Source organism: Cygnus atratus, chromosome 1, assembly GCF_013377495.2.
Source record: "Cygnus atratus isolate AKBS03 ecotype Queensland, Australia chromosome 1, CAtr_DNAZoo_HiC_assembly, whole genome shotgun sequence".
NCBI lineage: Eukaryota > Metazoa > Chordata > Aves > Anseriformes > Anatidae > Cygnus > Cygnus atratus.
In genome coordinates, this window is record NC_066362.1 from 113,967,246 (window position 1) to 113,985,595 (window position 18,350).

Here is an 18,350-nt window from a genome sequence, read left to right on the forward strand (position 1 = left end):
CTTCTTTTACCAGGGCTTGCATCCTTGTTCTTTGAAAGGAGATGAAGTTTTGCCAAGGTAAAGTGTAGGGGGAGAAAAAAAAGACAGGAAACATTTTATGACTCCGGGAACTTTTGCCATTTGCTAATTTTGGATTTTAATTTTTGTGACATGCATGGGTGCATAACCTGTATTTTATATCAAATACAACACATTTTCCTCTCAGATAAGAGGCATCCATTCCCCACAACAATTTTCCTAGAAGATCCACTTGAAGAAATTCTATTACTGTATTTGGTAAGAGTTAAGAACATCAAGTAATCGTGCAGTTTGTATGTCAGTTTATGCTTATCATTAGTCTTACTCAATTCAGCTTTGCTGTGAATTCCCACACAAAGCTGTAGAAAAGTACACTTGACTGCAAAATGGATATATAACCAAGACAGCTCTGCCTCCATGTAAATTATGCTAGTAATAAATTTCTGCTTCGGAGCAGGCTTTATCATTAACAACATTAAGCTAATTGCATTCTATGTTAAAGAATGTTAAAGCAGAGCATTCTTTAGTACACAGAACTTTTTATAATATCCACAAACATATATAAACAAACATTAGTAGATAACTCACAGATAAGACAGATGAAAATCCTCATCCGAAACAGATTTTTCAAACATTTCTTACCTGATGACAGTGCAGAACAGTTTGTTAGTGTTGTAGATCTAGCTTTTCCATTCCTTTCAAAAGATGCCAGGCATACAGAATCAGAGGATTCACCAGAGGAACTATGGTTGTAATTACTAGCATTTGTTTTATGGCTTGCAACACAGGCTGCTCTGCTTGAGGTAGGTTGACTAAAAACATCTTCCTGCTCAGATTCAATTTTTGCCTGAGACTTTAATGGTTTCTGCTTCACATTTCTGCTGAAAGGGGAAAGAAGTAAAAGCAGCATGGGTTGTAAACTATGAAAAAATATCGGCAATTAAGTATTTCAAAAACAACGTTCTCTGAAAGCTTAATTAACCATATACCATATGATTTTACATTTATGGAATGGTAGTTAGGTTTGTGAGCTAACATGGTATGGGACAATTTTGACAAGGATAAGCATTAACTACTTTCATTAAAATAACAGTCTACAGTCCTAGCAAAGTTCCACAAGGAGAGACTTTCTATCTCTAATGAAAACCAAAAAAAGGTAACACTGAATACCTTTTAGGTCTATGTCCTCTTATTGTTTACCAAGATATTGCAACAACAGCCTCAACTTCTGCTGAATTCAGTCTCTTGTTAATTGCACATAAGCCTCAAAGCACAAATTAACATTATTCCATGATAAACTGAGTTCTAAAGACATGAAGGTAGCACATTTTTCAACAAAGTCTACGGTCTAAAATAAAATGCACATTTGGAGAGGAACTCACTGATTTGATCCTTCCTTTAAATGCATGCTATATGTAATCCTGACATATTTGACTAAAGTAAAATAATAGTGATCTAGATGGGATTATTCCTATCCCTTCACTATCAGACAAAAAATCTGGACAGCAGCAGAAAAGTATACGCTCAGTTCCAACAATTTAGCATGTTTAGTTTTTGTATTTTATCTCACTTCACCCCATATGCAAATTAACAATAAGAGTTAATCATGTCAACCAACAGTGGTGTCAAGTGTGTGTTTTCCTTCAAAAGAGGAGATGCATACTAAATTACCAACAGAATGCCACAGTAAGTTAAAATCCACAAGACTACCTTTCTTCTGCTCATAGTAAAATAACTGCAATACATGCAGCAAGTTTTGCTAATTATTAGTCAGATTAAACACTGATTTTCCTCACTGAAGTATTTAAAACAAAGCAAACAAAACAAAGCCTATTCTATTTTTAAGTCCTTCCACTGTTCCATGGGCAGTTTTACATTACAACAGAACTTTTTAAGCAAAGCATGTCTGTCCTACTGAAAAAGAATTCTAAAAATTCTCACCGAAATTAGCTAACCACTTAATAAAACAATTGTTTTCTTCTTATATGTCAGTGAATATGAATATTAGTCAGCTGTGATAAGCCTCCACATCTTCATAATTTTGTTACCTGAGCATTTTGGTAGGTTGCTGCGTCGAGCTTTGATTCTGAAATCTTCTAGTATACCTCTGGTTTCTTCTTAGTTTTTCATTCTGTTTTTGACCATTTTTGAAATCTGAAACAATTCTTCTTATTTTCTCTTCAAATAACGCTGACAATCTCAAGGTCATACTGTAAATCTAGGCAAGAAAGTGGCTTACATTAACAACCAAAATTTTCATGCAAGACTAGCATTTCTAAAATGTAAAAATGTACAGAAAAAAGATAGAAAAAGTCTGGCACATGATGGACTGTAGCACTAGATAAACAAGACATGCCATGCACAAACTAATGTTTAATATAATTTATTGCACTTCTCACCTGTATCTAATCAACCAGAAACTTTATTCAAAATATCGATAAGGAAGCTAATTCCAAAATAATACCTAATTGCATTACAAAAAAACATTAAAAAAAAACAATATTAACAGCTACCTTTGACTTTTTGTTTGGAGTATAAGACTTGGCATTACTAAATATTAGTCTTATATCTTTGCACAGTTCCATTGGAGTGTCATAATTTCCAGCTTCCAGAGTTTCTTTCACTGTACCAAAGTCCATTGGAGTGTCTATAATATGTCTGTAATCCTAGATAAAACATGAAAAGAAATAGTTCAAGAAGTTAGAGGAAAAACACTTCTGAATTTTACTTCTAGAATTTAAGAGGAGCTCAGATTATCTTAACCATCAGCGCTCAAGACACAACAGACACCTACCACAGCAGAGAGCTAAGCTGTTGCAGAAACTACTTGACTTAAAGTCTCCACTACGTTACCCCCTATAAGACCTCGCTTATTTTCAGTGTCACCTTCAGAATTTATTAAAGATCACGGTTTAATACAACGTCATGTGCTTGTACATGCAGTTTTGCTGTTTTGTTTCTCCTGATTTACCTCAATATCTACCGACTAACAATACCATGCAGGTTGACCTTTTTATTGGTAATCAAAAAGGGAAAGAAGATTCACTGCAGTCTTAATTTACTCACTTCATTGATTCATTTTACAATGAGAAACTGATCTGGCTTTAAAAAAACTATAATAATTAAGAAAGCACTATAACACTGTTATATAACCCCTTCTCCCCTGTAAATGAGTTTTAGAGAACCCCCAACACGTTCTTAAAACCTGATGTGAAACCCAAACTCAAGATGTGAAGCCACAGGAAAACAGCCGCATGCTTATGCTTGTTAAAAAGTTTTTTTCCCCCCCTTAAGTTTCTTTTTCTTTTGGTCTAAATGCCCAATAAAGGGCTTGAAACCACTACTGTAGCAAAGAATAGCAAATTTTATGGAAGAGAGAAATGAAATTCTGGTATCAGATAAATTGCTGAAGAAAGTACACCATGAGGCTGCAGAAGGCCTTCAGCAACAAAATATTTTATTGATATGGAAGAGGAGCCAGTAGAGCACAAAGATGTTCTGAGATGCATTTTAAACAGAATTTAAAAGAATATGCAAACCAGATTGGACAGAATCCATACTTCAGAGGTATATATGAACCAATGCCTACATTCTATCTAAATGTGAAGCTTCAAAGTGGGGACAGATTCCTAAAAACATACAGTGAGCTGAAGAGCAGAAAAAATAATAACGGCAGCAGTGAAAACAGGAAAACTAGAAAGTCATGGGACTACAAATAAGTTCACATTTGACTGCAGTCCATTTTTTTTTTTAATTTTATCGTCAGAGTTAATAATTAAAGGCAAAACAAAGAACTCATGTAATGTATCAGGACATTTGTAGACATTATACTGCTGCTCTACAATTGTTTTGTGCTGTCTGAACACTTTGATGGATCTTACCTTGATGCAGTCAAGCATCAATGGTTGGGAACTGAAACCCTAAAGAGAACAAATAGCTCCAAGAGAAATTTGGAGATCTTATTATGATACCAAACGCTAAAAGAAAGAAACAAATTAACCTTGTAAGATATAAATAATTATAAGAACAACTTACAGGATATTGATCCAAATCAACCGGCTGCCTAAAAGGTTCAGAATCTTCACACTGGAAAATTAAGTTCACGAGTTCCATACACTGCTTTTTCCAACAGTTTTCATCATAGCCATTTTTAATGCCTTTTCCTTTTTTCCCCCGTCCCTTGAAAAAAGAAAAGTCAAAAAACATTACTGAAACCCAGCCTGAAAAACTAAACCTAATAGTCTTTCTGGAATTATTTTCGTATTAGAAAAATGTGCTTCCAAAAATACTGTTTTGTAACAAAACTTTGCAACTCTACTACTAGAAGACTTTTTTACTGATGTTTATTAATAACACTAACAAATCACACAACTTTTTTCAATTTGTTTTTAAATACTAAATAAAGCACACAAAAAGATACCTCCTGATTTCTTCCAAATTATTCTTAAGAGATCTGAATAATATCTATCGCGCAAAATACTTTTTCCTCACATCTCAGCTGAATAATGCTTTTACTTCAATATCATACATATAATTGAAACCTGTTAAACTGAACAGTATTGGTATCAAATTTGTAAGTACAGAAGCATTAAAATAACAATGAACTATTTAGGCAAAGTGTATAATTCCTTTTTATCATCAAAAAAACCTGTTCTATCTATGACTATTAAAAAACAAAGTATCACTCCCACAGAATTTCAACAGTCTGCTAACCAATCCCTCCAGACCTGAACTGGGTATATATGGTAAAGATTAGCCAACTCACTCTTCTCCTCCTATATGACGTTCTCGGACGACATTTTTCATCATCCTGCATAAAATAAAATTATTTATGAAACAATAGGCAATGTTTGCTCAAAGCACCATTGAATTTTACACCACAGTTAAAACAGACTTTCATTCTAATTTCTCTCAATGAAACAGAACATGAGCGTATCAAAAACTACAGCACAATGATTGAAAAACTAGGAAAGTAAGATCCTAAAGATGTCCCATCACTGAAGACTCTTCACTCCAACTCTTGACCTTAATACAAAGGAAAAACCACCATAAGAAGTTGCAAGTTCTCTTTTCGATAAGAATTGAGAAGACATCCACTAGCTTCGAATCTCAATGACTAAAGACCATCAGTAATTCAATTAACGTATAATAGAAGTCAAAGAACTCTTTGAATTTTGCTTGTCCTGAGTTTAGGAAAAAGAAATCTTTGTGATCGATTTACTTCTGATAAAAGAACATTACAATATGAAAGTAATAAGATAATGCTGAAGTAGGGCGACCGCTCAATGTAATTTCTTCCCTAAATATTACTCTGAAAGAGAATGCTGCCACTTTGTGATTTTCAGAAGTCTTGCTGCTGAATTAGAAATCAAAATGTGTAAAAGACATTCAGATTAGGTAGTTTGGGGTACATTGTTAATAAATGTAAGATATTGTAGACAACATGCACTGTTATGCAGTGAATGCTACCTCTCTCAGATTTAAGATAAATAGACTTCATTATATTCTCAATGAGGCATGCAAAACTGATGCATGATCATAGCTGGGTATACAAAGAAACTGCAGTGTTTGTTACTGCAACGCACCACTGCAGTAATCATAACTTGCCAACTTTTAGCATTTACCACTGCATGCCAATTTTACCCTTAGCAATAACCAAGGGTGCATATAATTAAAATTATAATGAAAGATATATTCATACACTCTTGAAATGTTACATTACTGCATATTAATATGCTTCAGAAATGTATCACTCACAAAACATCGAAGTATTGTTCTATTTGATGGCAAATAGTCACAGTAGAAAATGCATGTTTGTTGTACTTCTGAACAAGTATTGACAACTCAAATGTTTTCATTAAAGCATCTCCCCATATCACTTCTCACATTCCTAGTATATTAAATGTTTGTATTAGCTACATAAGTAGCTAAGTACATGCAAGGATCTTTACTAAAAAAAGAACAATTTTACTATAAATACTTGAAGATGGGCGTTATTTTCTTAACGCTGCTAATGCATTATTGCAGTTATTCACAAGAAAAGCTTACCAGATCATCGTCATCAAGACAATCTTGTTCATCATCTGTTGTGCTACATAGTTCAAAAATGTTTGTACAGTCTTGATCACTGTAATGCAATTAGATCTGTTACTGGAATAGCAAAAACATACCTATCACTTCCTAGATTAAATCCAGACATGACCAAAAGCTACATATAAACTTAAAGACAGTAACAAAGATTTAACTGAAATATAAACTCACAAGGTGATTATAGTAATCTTTGTACTATAAATACCAGTGAATGCTACTATGAGAAAAAGTCAAAATGTCTCTTTGCGGAACATTTCAGTATTTTCCCAGTTAAAATAATACTCAAGAAGAATTATACAACTGTCCTGCACTGCATGGAAGAAGAGTAGGAAATCAAAGGAAGCAGGATTTTCAAAGGGATCTTAAAATGTTCGTGCTCCCCCACAATTTAAGATCACAAACATTCAAGCACTATTTAGATTAAAAAGCCACTCACTTGATAAATTTTAAGAGCTGCGTAGTGATCTTTTTTGCAGCTCTAGCAATAGCACTCCCAGGTTCATTGAAGGTCCTGGCATTGCTTTCAATGTATCTTACTTCCCAAACCAATGCAGAGATTCTCCTTAAAATTAAAAATAAAAATGCACCTTTAAACTAAGCTGAAAAACTGTAAAGTTATTCTCTTAGTAATTATATGTCTATTATATATATATATATATGTATGTGTATATATATATATATATATATATATATATATATATATATATATATATCCTAGTTCAATGTCCTTTGTTTTAATTGAAGTTTTATTACACTAGACTCAAACTTCTCATTCACATGGAAAACTGAAGTGTATTCACATATACACAAGCACACACAATTCAAGGTAGTGAAATCAACAATAGACACCTTTGTTAACTCATTTTCCAACTAATCACTGATAATTCATCTTCAGAAAGGTTGCAAAATTCTAACCGTCTTTGATTTCATTCCTAAAATTCTGTTAATACAACTAGCCCAGTAAAGCACTGGCTTTTGATACCACTGAATTATGAGATACCACTGAAATAATTTAACTAGTGAGGAATTCCTTGGGTCTTTAAAAATCCATGCATTTTTATAAAGCTTATATTTGACCCTATTCAAAATGGGAAGAAAAACAGAAGTAGTATTTAACCACTACTTTAATTTACAACATTTGTTCTGGAAACATCTAACAGCAGTTGCCTGTGGAATTGTCCTCTCAAATGGAACACAAGTTGTGTAGTACACTAATAATTCTTAAGAACAAATAAACACAAGACACAAGCAATTAAAAAAGCAGTGAGAAAAGGCCTGACCTAAATACATTTTTATATACACCTATGATGATCTTTTCTGTCTCCCCTCAAATACTTTTCTTTGAGACCAACTGATCAGTAATGAAGTAGTTGTCCTCTGTAAGACAGACGTGTAGAAACTGCTACAAGCTAACACTATGGAAGTGAGCTAGCACAACTGCATAGCTTTTCTATCATTTCAGTTTCCAATTCCTTGTAATTTTGAAGCCATAATACCCCAGGTTTGCAGCTCTTCACCTAAAAAATTTCAAACCATTTCCCAAGCCATTATTTCAGGCTCGCTGAGGAGGAAAACAACCATAAATATATTTTCATTTTATTTACAGACACTCTGAACACAAGTCCAGATAAGGAACACCCTTTAATTTCTATTATCAAAATTGATAAGCTGCACATCCAACAAATCAGAACTTTATCAACTCCACACTGAAGCTTTTTCCCCCTTTCTTTGTGGTGTTTTTATCATTTAAAGTGTTGGTGGTAATATTTAACATTTCACCTCTGTGTTTAGACTTGTTTCTGCAAGTACTAAGTGTCTAAGAGATGAACCCTCTTCAAGCTCAAACTAAGTACAGCACCTCAAAACCTGAATGAAATTGGAAAAAAATAATAAGACAATCATTGAAGTATTTACTCATTTCAAATAGCAAATTTCACAAAGAAAATGTCAATGTTCATAGTAACTCTGAAAACAGTATCAATATAGGCTGAAATCAATTTCCTTGAGAACTAAGAAACTTAATAAAATGTATATTAATGTTGCTACAGAGTACTAGTAATGCTGAATTCAGGTACTGGACTGCTGGTTTTCAAAAATGTTTATTAAAGGAAAAAGAAAAGTTTAGATCTTCTCATAAGGTACAAACCTAAGACCATATTCTCTCTTGTTTCTGCTGCTAGTACTTACCTGTAAAATCGGTTAGCCAGTCTTGTTCGAATAGTGTTCAGGTCTGTTGGGTAAGCGATCACTGTACAGTACTTGGGATATGTACACAGGTCAACTGGACCAGCAAAAGCTGCTGAAATGTCTGTTAAGAAACAATAAGATTAACTGAACTATTTTGAAGCTTGTATGCATACGAAAATTGAGTCAGACATTCAATTGCTATGCATAATTATTCTTGATAAAACCAATGATGTACAAAAACAAATCTGAGCACAGAGCCAGTGAGAGAATTGCACATAAAAGTGTGTAAACATTTACAGTACTTTATTATAGGACATTTTTAAAGGATGCCATGTATATTCTGGAGACCTGTTTATAAATTTAATGCAAGGAGAAAACTCCCTAAAGCTTAGAGGACATGCTTACCGAGAGTCAGAAGCTGATCAATACCGCTGATAATCCGTTCACAAGCTTCGTCACGAGACCGCATCCCCCACTCCCCTTCTTGGGGTTTGTATAGTAGCTTCTCCATTTCTTCAAAAGTCACGGAAACACTAGCTCCTAATTCTTCGGGCTGGTCAACTGAAGAGTGACAGCAAATAGGAAAAAGTGTGAGCAGGGAGAACATGAAACAAGACAAATTGTTAAATATTGTGTGAGTATTTAACAAGCATAACCAAGAAAAAATATCTTGTCTTAAGTGAAGTTTGACACTAATACCATGGGGAAAAGGAAATACACAAAGAAAATACAACAACGATATCCCTTATTCTCCTTTTGTGCAGTTCTGAATTTCCTGAAGACTTTTTACTCTTTTGATTTAATTACTAGCCTGAAAAGAAGACTTCACCTCTGAGTTAATCACACACTTTTGTTTTAAAATGCATGCCTCAGACTTCACAGTATCATAACTTAGTTTAATGAGTCCATTTGTGCCCTCAACCATTAAACACGTGCAAGATAGACAATACACTGTGTGATGTCCTTCCCAGAATTACTGTGACCTTTAGGGCATTTTTAAAAAATGTGTGCTTTGAATATGGCAGATCAATTGAATTTCAAAGCAAAAATTACTAGTACACACGTAAAGCTGTGATGGATGGTTCCACAGAAAGTCACGCTTCCAAAGATTAATGCAACCCAGCTAATGCAGAATGACTGAGTAGATAAGGTTTTACCTCTGGGTATCTTTCCCCTCAATTCCACAGACTGTTTCTAGTACATCTTCAGTCTCAGTTTCTGTACTTTATTTTTGAAAAGCCAAGTTCCTCATTTCGTTTGAGCACTTGAAAAGGAACAAGATCATGAAGGCTCCTGATCAGACACAGTAGGTAAGTCCTTCAGTACATCTTTGTACTGATTAGGGCAACTGGAATAGCAGATTAAATTCAGCAGTCTAAAGCATATAGGCTTACAGCTAGAAACTAACAGTAGGAGCTTCTATTAGCATCTGAGGGTCTGTCCATTAAAATGAAAGCAAGAAAGATGATAGGGTACTTGCTAGCATTATGAAGACTGCAATCCACAAATAGGTTACAAATTCTAAAACATTTCCGCTCCAACTGTTGTAGAGACCAAACCAAAACAAAAAGATCTAAACAAGTTTACCGGGGATCTTCTAAATTTATGAAAAGGACTGTTTTTTCCTTTGGCTGAACATGTATTAATAACCCAAAGTCTTTTCTAGTTCTTTGTTCATTACTGCATTGACAGAGCCCTAACAACATTTGTTATCCATTCAATACCAAAGATGAAGCAGGCCTTCAAAAAACAAATGGATAAATAACAAAAAGGCACTACGAAAAGCTGAAGAGAAAGAGGTGACTCACTTGTATTCCTTCTAACTCATCTTTGAGCTGAAACACTTCTGCAATCAGACTTCCTGAAGACAACACTAATAGAAAGCAGCAAGTAATTCTTCTACGCTTACACTTGTATCAAGAAGAACTCTACATCGTACGTGGTACTCCACTGCATAAGCGCTCAAGAGGGACATTCTCCTGCAGGAGTAACATCTAAAGGAGAATGACAGACTAAAACAAATCTCTGTCCTACTCAAGAGGCACGGGAAGATCACTGCTTTGTGTTTTTTGCAGCACCCTGGTACATGCGACAGAAGACTTGTCATAATTTGTAGCACATTATATACATAGGGTGACCATATGGTCCACTCTTCAGGAGTAAATGGGTCACAGATAGCTGAACCCTCCAAAGGAGGGTTACAGTGCTCACTGTACAGATCGGTAGTACAGACTACAGACAGTCCACACCAGTAACAGTTTAGTAAGCAGGCTGCTGAAAACTGAGTTTTCATATGCACATTTATCCTGGTCTTGACAATGTTGTGCCTGCCAAGACAAGGGTTGGACATCTCATACTCTATCTCGATAATCATGAGACAGAATTTATGCCTGCAGGTTAAAAAAGGTAATAAATTAAAGTTGTGACCTGCTAGTCAATCCAACTTCAGTGTTGCTCTTGTCCCACACATTTATCTTAGTAAACTGAATAAAGAAAATTTTGAGAGAAGAGTGGCAAATGTAAGATGCAATTTCAATTCAATTTGTAAGTCATTCAATTGAAGAAGGAACAAAAAGCAAAGGAGAAGGGGTGTAACCTGTTTTATATTATATTACTAATATAATAATGCTTTCTAGGAAAGCATAAAACTTTTCCGTAAGAGCCTTATTTCCCTACTAAATCAAAGACAGAAGTTGCAATTTGCCTCTGATATAGCCAGTAAATGACAATGTACATACATAATACTACCCAGATTTAGATAAGTGTCTGTATGATGCCTCTATCATTACATTGTCACTGTAGCAATTTCAGAAATTCTGGTTCCTTATCAAACTTAAGTGGTTAGGAACACTACATTTTATATTTCAAACCACAGGAGGGAGAACTTCATCATTAATACTCTCATAAAAAGCAACTTAAACCACTGTATAGAATATTCAGAAGAAATTGATGCTGTTTGTCCTGTTAGCAAAACATAAATATTCTGACCAGTTCACATGTAAGGCTTGTTATAGAGCCTCTAACAATCATATATGGTAAGCATTAACCAGATCATGATGAATAAGAAGAAAACGGAGCTTTATGTTTGGAGGAGACGGATGTTGGTGATGATAAAATGGAGTGTTTCAATTAAATTTGTGGGGAAAAGAGAACACAATCCTGCTGATTCCTTGTTTTATATGAACTGAAACGTATAAAAATTTTAATTCCATATTTTGAATCCAGACTGTTTTGCGGCATTCCTCATCACAAGATGCAACTGAAGCAGCCAGCTCATACTTCAAACATTGGATGGTCAGGTGGCTACTGAGAACATCAAAATGTGTGCAACATAATGGTACTTTATTTATATATATATATATATATATACACATATATAAAAATGCATATATATAAATATCATAAGCCTTCATATAATACTACCATATATAAATAATTATCATAAGCCTTTCTGGCATTTGGGAAACAAGCTAACTCCTGGCAAAGGTGATTAGGAAAATGAATAAATATCCTTTTGACAGCTTATTCAATGATTACTCTCTCAGTATTTCACAAACTTTCCTCCCTTCTCCCAGCTCTTATCACTATCAACAAGCATTGGAAAACTGAATTGAGTAAGAAACTAGGAATCCAGTAATTTCATTTAGAATTAATTTGGGTTTGACCAGTAAACCTTGCAAACCGCTGTTTTTAAAGTAACAGTTAAGATTTGCTGACTGGAAATTATTTCATATATATTCTTTCCTCCTCCTCCCTCCTATACTGTACCATATTATAGCTAACTATTTTTTTTGTTACTTGGGACATTTGCAAAACTTTGCTTTTAGAAATATCAGGCTTTATTGTATTTCAACTATTTCCTTCAAAACTACTTAGGAAGATGGAAAGTTTCAGGGGAAAAAAATAGAGACATATTCAAGATATTTCACCAAACCTGAAGTGAGACTATCTTAATGAGCATTCTTGACTAAACACACATAAAAAACCTGCTGATGTTCTTGACATTTCAAAGATAACTACTGCAATACCAGTTCCACCTGTTACATAGACGTGCAAAATGGATACTGTACTCAGATGATTCAGTGGCAAGAGTTGCAAGAAAGTTAAGAATCATCTAAGGTCCACTACCCGCATATAACGAAGGGTCTGGAAAGAGAGAAAAGCATATAATTAAGTGAACTTCTACCTACCATTCTCAGATATTGGTTCCATGTCCCATGGACTAAGCTTTTCAACTTCACCGTTGTCCCATCTGATTCACCAAGTTAAAAAAAAACACATACAAGTTAACATTACCTTGAGTTAGAAGTATTTCCTCTGAGCATATTTAATGAAATTCTCCATCACTGCTATTTTTAGGCATTAATAAAAATAAACTGCATGAGTGTATATAAAAAAGCATTAGTTAGTAACCAATTGTGACATAAAAAGGAAATACTCTTCATAATGAATTTCCAACTAAAATTGTACTCCTGATTTTGGCTTTGCACAACTTATCCAATATAAAAAATCAGTATTACAAATGCTATATCAAGAAGTGTAAGAAAAAATAAGCCATACACTTGGAAAAAATGAGAACATCAAGCAGAAGACACCAGGAACACAAAAGGGGAGCAGACTTTTTTCCCAACCACAACAGTAGTTGTGTAAGTCTGTGGAATGTTTCAGAGAAAGGAAGAATAAGAATTAAGGTATTAGGCGTATTAATATTTCATTATCTAAGGCATATCACATTAAGACAAAGAAGAATAAAACGTAGAAACTAAAGTTAAGAAACAGGAAGCAAAAGCAGAGTTAATATTAACAGAGCAACTGCATATTCACTCCGATATTTAACTATTACAGCATTAACATAATAGTGGTCTCCCCATATCACAGAACATTCAGGCAGATTTTTACATGCTTTTATCAACATCAAAGTTACCAATGAATTTTAGTATTTCAAACATAAGAAATGGCCTACTGGATCAGTTCAGTGCCCTGCAGGTCCAGCTACACCAGTAATCTGTCTTCCAAAGTATTAGTCTGAAGCCAGTCTGATCCAGGTACAAGTGCATTCCACTCATACATTCAATATTCACTATCACAGCATTCCTCCAGGCATGTTATTGAATACGTTCCACATTATTTCCTTTAGTATCTATTTTTTGTCTAATACCTTTACCAGCCTGCTAACACTGCCTGTTTCTGTCAATGAGTACCTCAACACTTCCTTCCTCAGCTGTAGCTACTACAAAGAAAAAAGTCACAAGCATAAACAAGACTACTATTCCCTCAGATGTCCCATCTAACATACCTGTGCTGAAAATTACGTGGAACTTTTTTTAACTAGTCATTCATTTTTATCAGGTCTTTGTTAGTCCTTTCTTTTAGCATTTTGTTTGTCTTCCTTGAAATGACTTGCATCTTCTAGAGACTTGGGTAGTTCACTATTCATGCTCTACAACAGGCTTATGAGGACTCTGGGTAAAGCTGGTCCCAACTCTGATTTGTGGGGGAGCCCATTACCATTGCTCTAGCCTTAAACATAATTGTTAAGAACCGTTCTTTTGCTCCCTATCATTTAACCAGTTTTCAACACAAAAAAACCATTTGCTCCAATGCCATATCATCATAGTTTCTTTAACATCTCTTGGAGAGAAATCCTTCCAAGGGCTTCTCTTAAAACAAACAGAAGCCAACAAAAAAATGAACACACAAATACTATGCAATAAAGTTGATAATGTAAGTATATACTTACTAAAAAGTCAGAGTTGCAAAAGGGCCAGAGGCAGAACCTCCCTATGCAATGCTAACTCTCTCCTACATCTGGGTTTAACCATACGCTCAATGGTATTATCATACACATTATGTATATTATATGCATATACCAGAAACTGCAGTCAAATACATCAGTCTATAGTTCACTGATTTCCCTCCAGACCCTTTTCTGCTGGCAGGAGCTACAATCTGCTTGCGTACCAGTGCATGATACAACGGTAGCATAGGTTGCAACTTTGCCAGGAGTTTCAAATTAGAGTTCTTCACATGCCTGGTTACATGCCATCTACTTTTGATGACTTAATACATCTAATTTAGTATTGGTCTAATACTTCTTGCATATTTATTTCAAACAGAAACTGGAAATTTAGATGATAATCTTCATAATATTTATCAACTGAAAACTCTGCTCATGTAAGAAAACCTCTCCACTATTTTGGACAGTCCATTGATTCAGGAAAACTTTGCTGCATCTACATTCAGCCTGTTTGATTATTCATGAACTAACAGACTTCTGAAAGCTTGTCTACTGAGTTCTACTCTCAATTAATTCACAACACCTCAAAAGTTATTGTCATAAATAAATGTATACACTACTTCATAATATTTTATGAAAGACCTGTTCAGTTCCGCTTAAGCGCCATTCATCCAGACAACGCAACTTACATAATACACAGAGCTACTTCTATATAAATACCTATTTTTATGGGGCCAATAAAACAAAACGTTCAATTTATACAACTTCTGTCTATTTATTAACTATACTACAGTGGTGATGATAATTTGAGATGACGCCTGTGTGTGATGACCTGGTTACTGAGAAGACTGACTTTAAATCTGTTCAGAAGAATAAATCAGGAGTAAGCAATTTGAAGGTATGCGTCAAGTACTCCCTTTCATCTCATTCAAATGAGGTTTCCAACGTTCCTTGTCATTGACTGTTCTGAATCCATCTTTTGAAGGTTGTTTTTGGTATAAAATAAAAAGCACTTCTATTGTAATAAAGCTCTGACTCAGAAGCAGTGAACAACTGCAGATGTCCAAAATCTGCTGGATTATCAAAATTATTCCAGTTTAGGAAGCACCTTAACCCAAATCCTGCATGACAAAGACAGACAACTGATTGCAGTTTTTCCAAGACGGAGTTTGCCCCCCCCCCCCCTCCACTTTAAATAGATGTAAAATGAAGTCAATTAAAAAATTTCTTTGCATCCAATTTTAAAAGCCTGTGAATGCAAATTAGGAAGCCACTGTTACTGAACCAGATGCAGATACTTTGACAGACAAGACATAAGATTCTCTAATAAAGGATCATATTTACAAAAAGAGCCAAGAATCCAGCCAAGTTACAAAATCTATCTACACCTGCAAAACACTCCAGACATTTTCATACAGTGTTTACCTATACAAATGTTAGAAATCTTTTCTAGACAAGTTGTTTGAGTCACATTCTTGACAGAAGTACCACAAATTTTGGAAGAGCTCTCTTTTGAGAATGATCTTTAAACACCACCGAATTTCTTAACTATTAAATTTTTAAGCCAACTTCAAAGCAGCTCTGGACTTTGCTCTGTTAAAAGCTAGTGCGTTGAAAATACTGAAATATCCTTCAGCACTCAAAGAAGAAAGGAGTCTAGGAAGTTGGCTATAGGCTCTTTTTCCACAACTAAAAATGTTATTTTGAACTAGCCAAAAAAGAAACCAAAAACTCATCTGAACTTACTTATAAGGAACAACTGTAATAATATAACAAAACACGTGAAAGGTTTACTACATGTTCCCCACTGCAACATATCAAAGGGTTTGAGCTATCTTGTAACAGGTAAAAATCCTCTGAGTTCAGATACCAGAATGAAAAGTATCACTACTACCTTTTATTTCAGAGTACTATTTTTTGTTTTTATTTTTTAATTATTTTGGAGTACTTTTCCGTACTGGGGCCTAGTAGGGAGTCATTTTTCAGCACATGCCTACGTCCAAGTATCTTGCTACCAGTTTGAATCTGATGTTCTAGCCTTTCCTGTTCAAGCAGGTTTTTATCCCTACTCTAATATCCCCATATTTGCCATATTTTGAACAATGCATTTGACACTATATGCCTTCACCTATGCAGTATTATCTCTAGACAAGCAGACCAGTCAAATGGATTTCTCTGTCAGACAGTAGCAGGGGGCTACTTTACCTGCAAGTTCTCCTGCTAAATATAACCCAAAGAGGAAAATGCAGGAGAAACCACAAGCAGAATCTGCATAATAGCAAATATGATGGAAAACCAGTAGGCAGTGAAAGGACAAGTTCTGTCTTCATATTCATTTAGCAAGCATGAGGATAGAGCAACACTTAGAATCATCCTTTACGCGAGGCTCAAATGATGGCTTGAAATAAAGTTACAGTTATACTTGTTCTTGTAGACTCACAGTGCTAATAGTTCACATAATACACGAAAGACAGAAGTGGGAGAACTTGAAGTGTAAGAATCATGATGTTAATAACAGGAAAGATTCAACATGCCCCATCCAAAACCAATTATCAATGAAGAATAATAATTTATATACGTTGGAAATTGCATGGCTTGCTTCATGGAAGATATTCAGCAGTAGTTGTTACAGATCGTTTGCAGTTGTGAGAGGTCAATAACTTGTTCTATCCTGTTATTCTTCATTTAAAAAGTTGCTTCAAATTATTACAAATTCACATTATGCTAGATTAGCAACTTTAAACCATTAAGAAGTCATAATATGGCCAGTAAAATCATTAAACAACTTTCATATTCTTATACCAATAGTCTAGCTACATAAAAGGCAATCCACACTACTAATATCAGAAGTCCAAAACCCTTTTATACTTACTTTACACTGTAACACTGAAAATGACTATCTGGATATTGAGGCTGATACGGTTCTTGACCCAGCACTGTTCCAAACCACCATGCATCATCAATAATGGATCGGAACCTGTCAGCTAGAATAACACCAACAAAAAAGTCTGATCCTGTATTCTATTAACAAGAGTTACTTAAATACACTTCTTCTGTTTGTAATTAAAACCTTTTTAACAATGTATTTCAGTTTAAAGTCCTAAAAATACTGATACTCAGTAAATATGAGACAACATATTATGCCACAAAATGTTACGTTAAAACTGCTTGCTACTTACCTACAAAACAAGAAAAGACAACACTAGAACCTCATTTTATGTTTTAAAGACTTTATCTTAGATCTGTGGTAACCGCTCCAAAATACTTAGTACTAGCACTAGTAGTTTCATAGTTCAAACACGCAGAGGAAACTTACCTAACAGAGAACCCTTTGAAATTACAAGCAAATAACTAGCATATCCAGTAATCAGACAAGAATAATTTTATTTTTATTTATTTCAGAGTTCTTTTGTCAAACATTCAGAGAACAGACTTACAGGCTTGCCAGTTCCTTTGCCGTGCTTCATCATAGAACTGACGTAATATAAGGAAGTCAATAACATCTGGCATATCATGGTATCTAGGTTAAAAAGAAATTGCTTTCAGATGTGTACCTAGGGGTTTTAGGAAGAAGCTTAAAGAAATATTTTTGAATACTTTTCAGGAAAATAAAGATGCACATACTTGATGGAGAATGATTTGTCCGTATGTTTTCCAGTGGCATGATCTATAAAGGCAAGCTTGAGGCAACACAATGTGGGAGGACCAACCTCGTATCTAATTCCAACAATTTTTACCAACTCCTGATCCTACAGGCAAGAACGAACAGTTTCAGAACGTATTACCCTCTGGTCTATGCACAGAACTATTAATTTAATAATAGTTTAACCAAACACATGATTTGTACCCACATCCAAAATGGCAAAAATATTGACACAATTTTTGAGATTAATGGAACACGCCTATCAGACTCAGAAATATTAGAACAACTATTTATAGTCAGGCTTCCCACGTGTAACTCCAAAGCTATTCTGGTAACTGAAGACAATTCTCCCTCTTGCTTTCATAGGAAAGCATTATAAGGCAAATGGCATAACCTCAGAAATGAATATTTTGAAACAAATTTAACACAACACTTTTCATTCACAGACTACTAGTACTGAACTCACAACATCTTCAATGCAGACCTACCCTAAGGACTACTTTTCTCCAAGGCTCCTTGTGGGGATTCAGTTCATAAATGTTATTTCTTCTAACTGCTTCAATGTAAGCTTCATGTCCTTGTCGAAAATATATTACCTTAAAAACACAACACAACAAAACAATAGTAAATGTTTCTCCATATTTAGCAACAATAGTAATATGTGAATAGCATAGG

At 34.6% G+C, this 18,350-nt stretch overlaps 2 protein-coding genes across 3 annotated transcripts in view; one reads left to right on the forward strand and one right to left on the reverse strand.

The window, feature by feature from the left end:
• GET1 (guided entry of tail-anchored proteins factor 1) overlaps positions 1-18,350 on the forward strand; it is a 93,304-nt gene that overhangs the window by 28,418 nt on the left and 46,536 nt on the right. The gene's annotated exons all lie outside the window — the stretch shown is intronic.
• BRWD1 (bromodomain and WD repeat domain containing 1) overlaps positions 1-18,350 on the reverse strand; it is a 59,424-nt gene that overhangs the window by 11,526 nt on the left and 29,548 nt on the right. Inside the window, exons 25-38 of one of the 2 annotated variants that reach the window (XM_035545992.2) lie at positions 18,164-18,271; positions 17,657-17,781; positions 17,470-17,552; positions 16,905-17,016; positions 12,486-12,547; positions 8,701-8,856; positions 8,296-8,416; positions 6,545-6,670; positions 6,067-6,145; positions 4,784-4,828; positions 4,054-4,197; positions 2,532-2,684; positions 2,067-2,236; positions 661-896 (exon numbers count right to left, since the gene is read on the reverse strand). In XM_035545992.2, the coding sequence (XP_035401885.1) occupies positions 661-896; positions 2,067-2,236; positions 2,532-2,684; positions 4,054-4,197; positions 4,784-4,828; positions 6,067-6,145; positions 6,545-6,670; positions 8,296-8,416; positions 8,701-8,856; positions 12,486-12,547; positions 16,905-17,016; positions 17,470-17,552; positions 17,657-17,781; positions 18,164-18,271 (1,720 nt within the window). Of the gene's footprint in view, positions 1-660; positions 900-2,066; positions 2,237-2,531; positions 2,685-4,053; positions 4,198-4,783; positions 4,829-6,066; positions 6,146-6,544; positions 6,671-8,295; positions 8,417-8,700; positions 8,857-12,485; positions 12,548-16,904; positions 17,017-17,469; positions 17,553-17,656; positions 17,782-18,163; positions 18,272-18,350 lie in introns of both variants that reach the window. The other variant, XM_035545991.2, reaches the window with a different exon arrangement.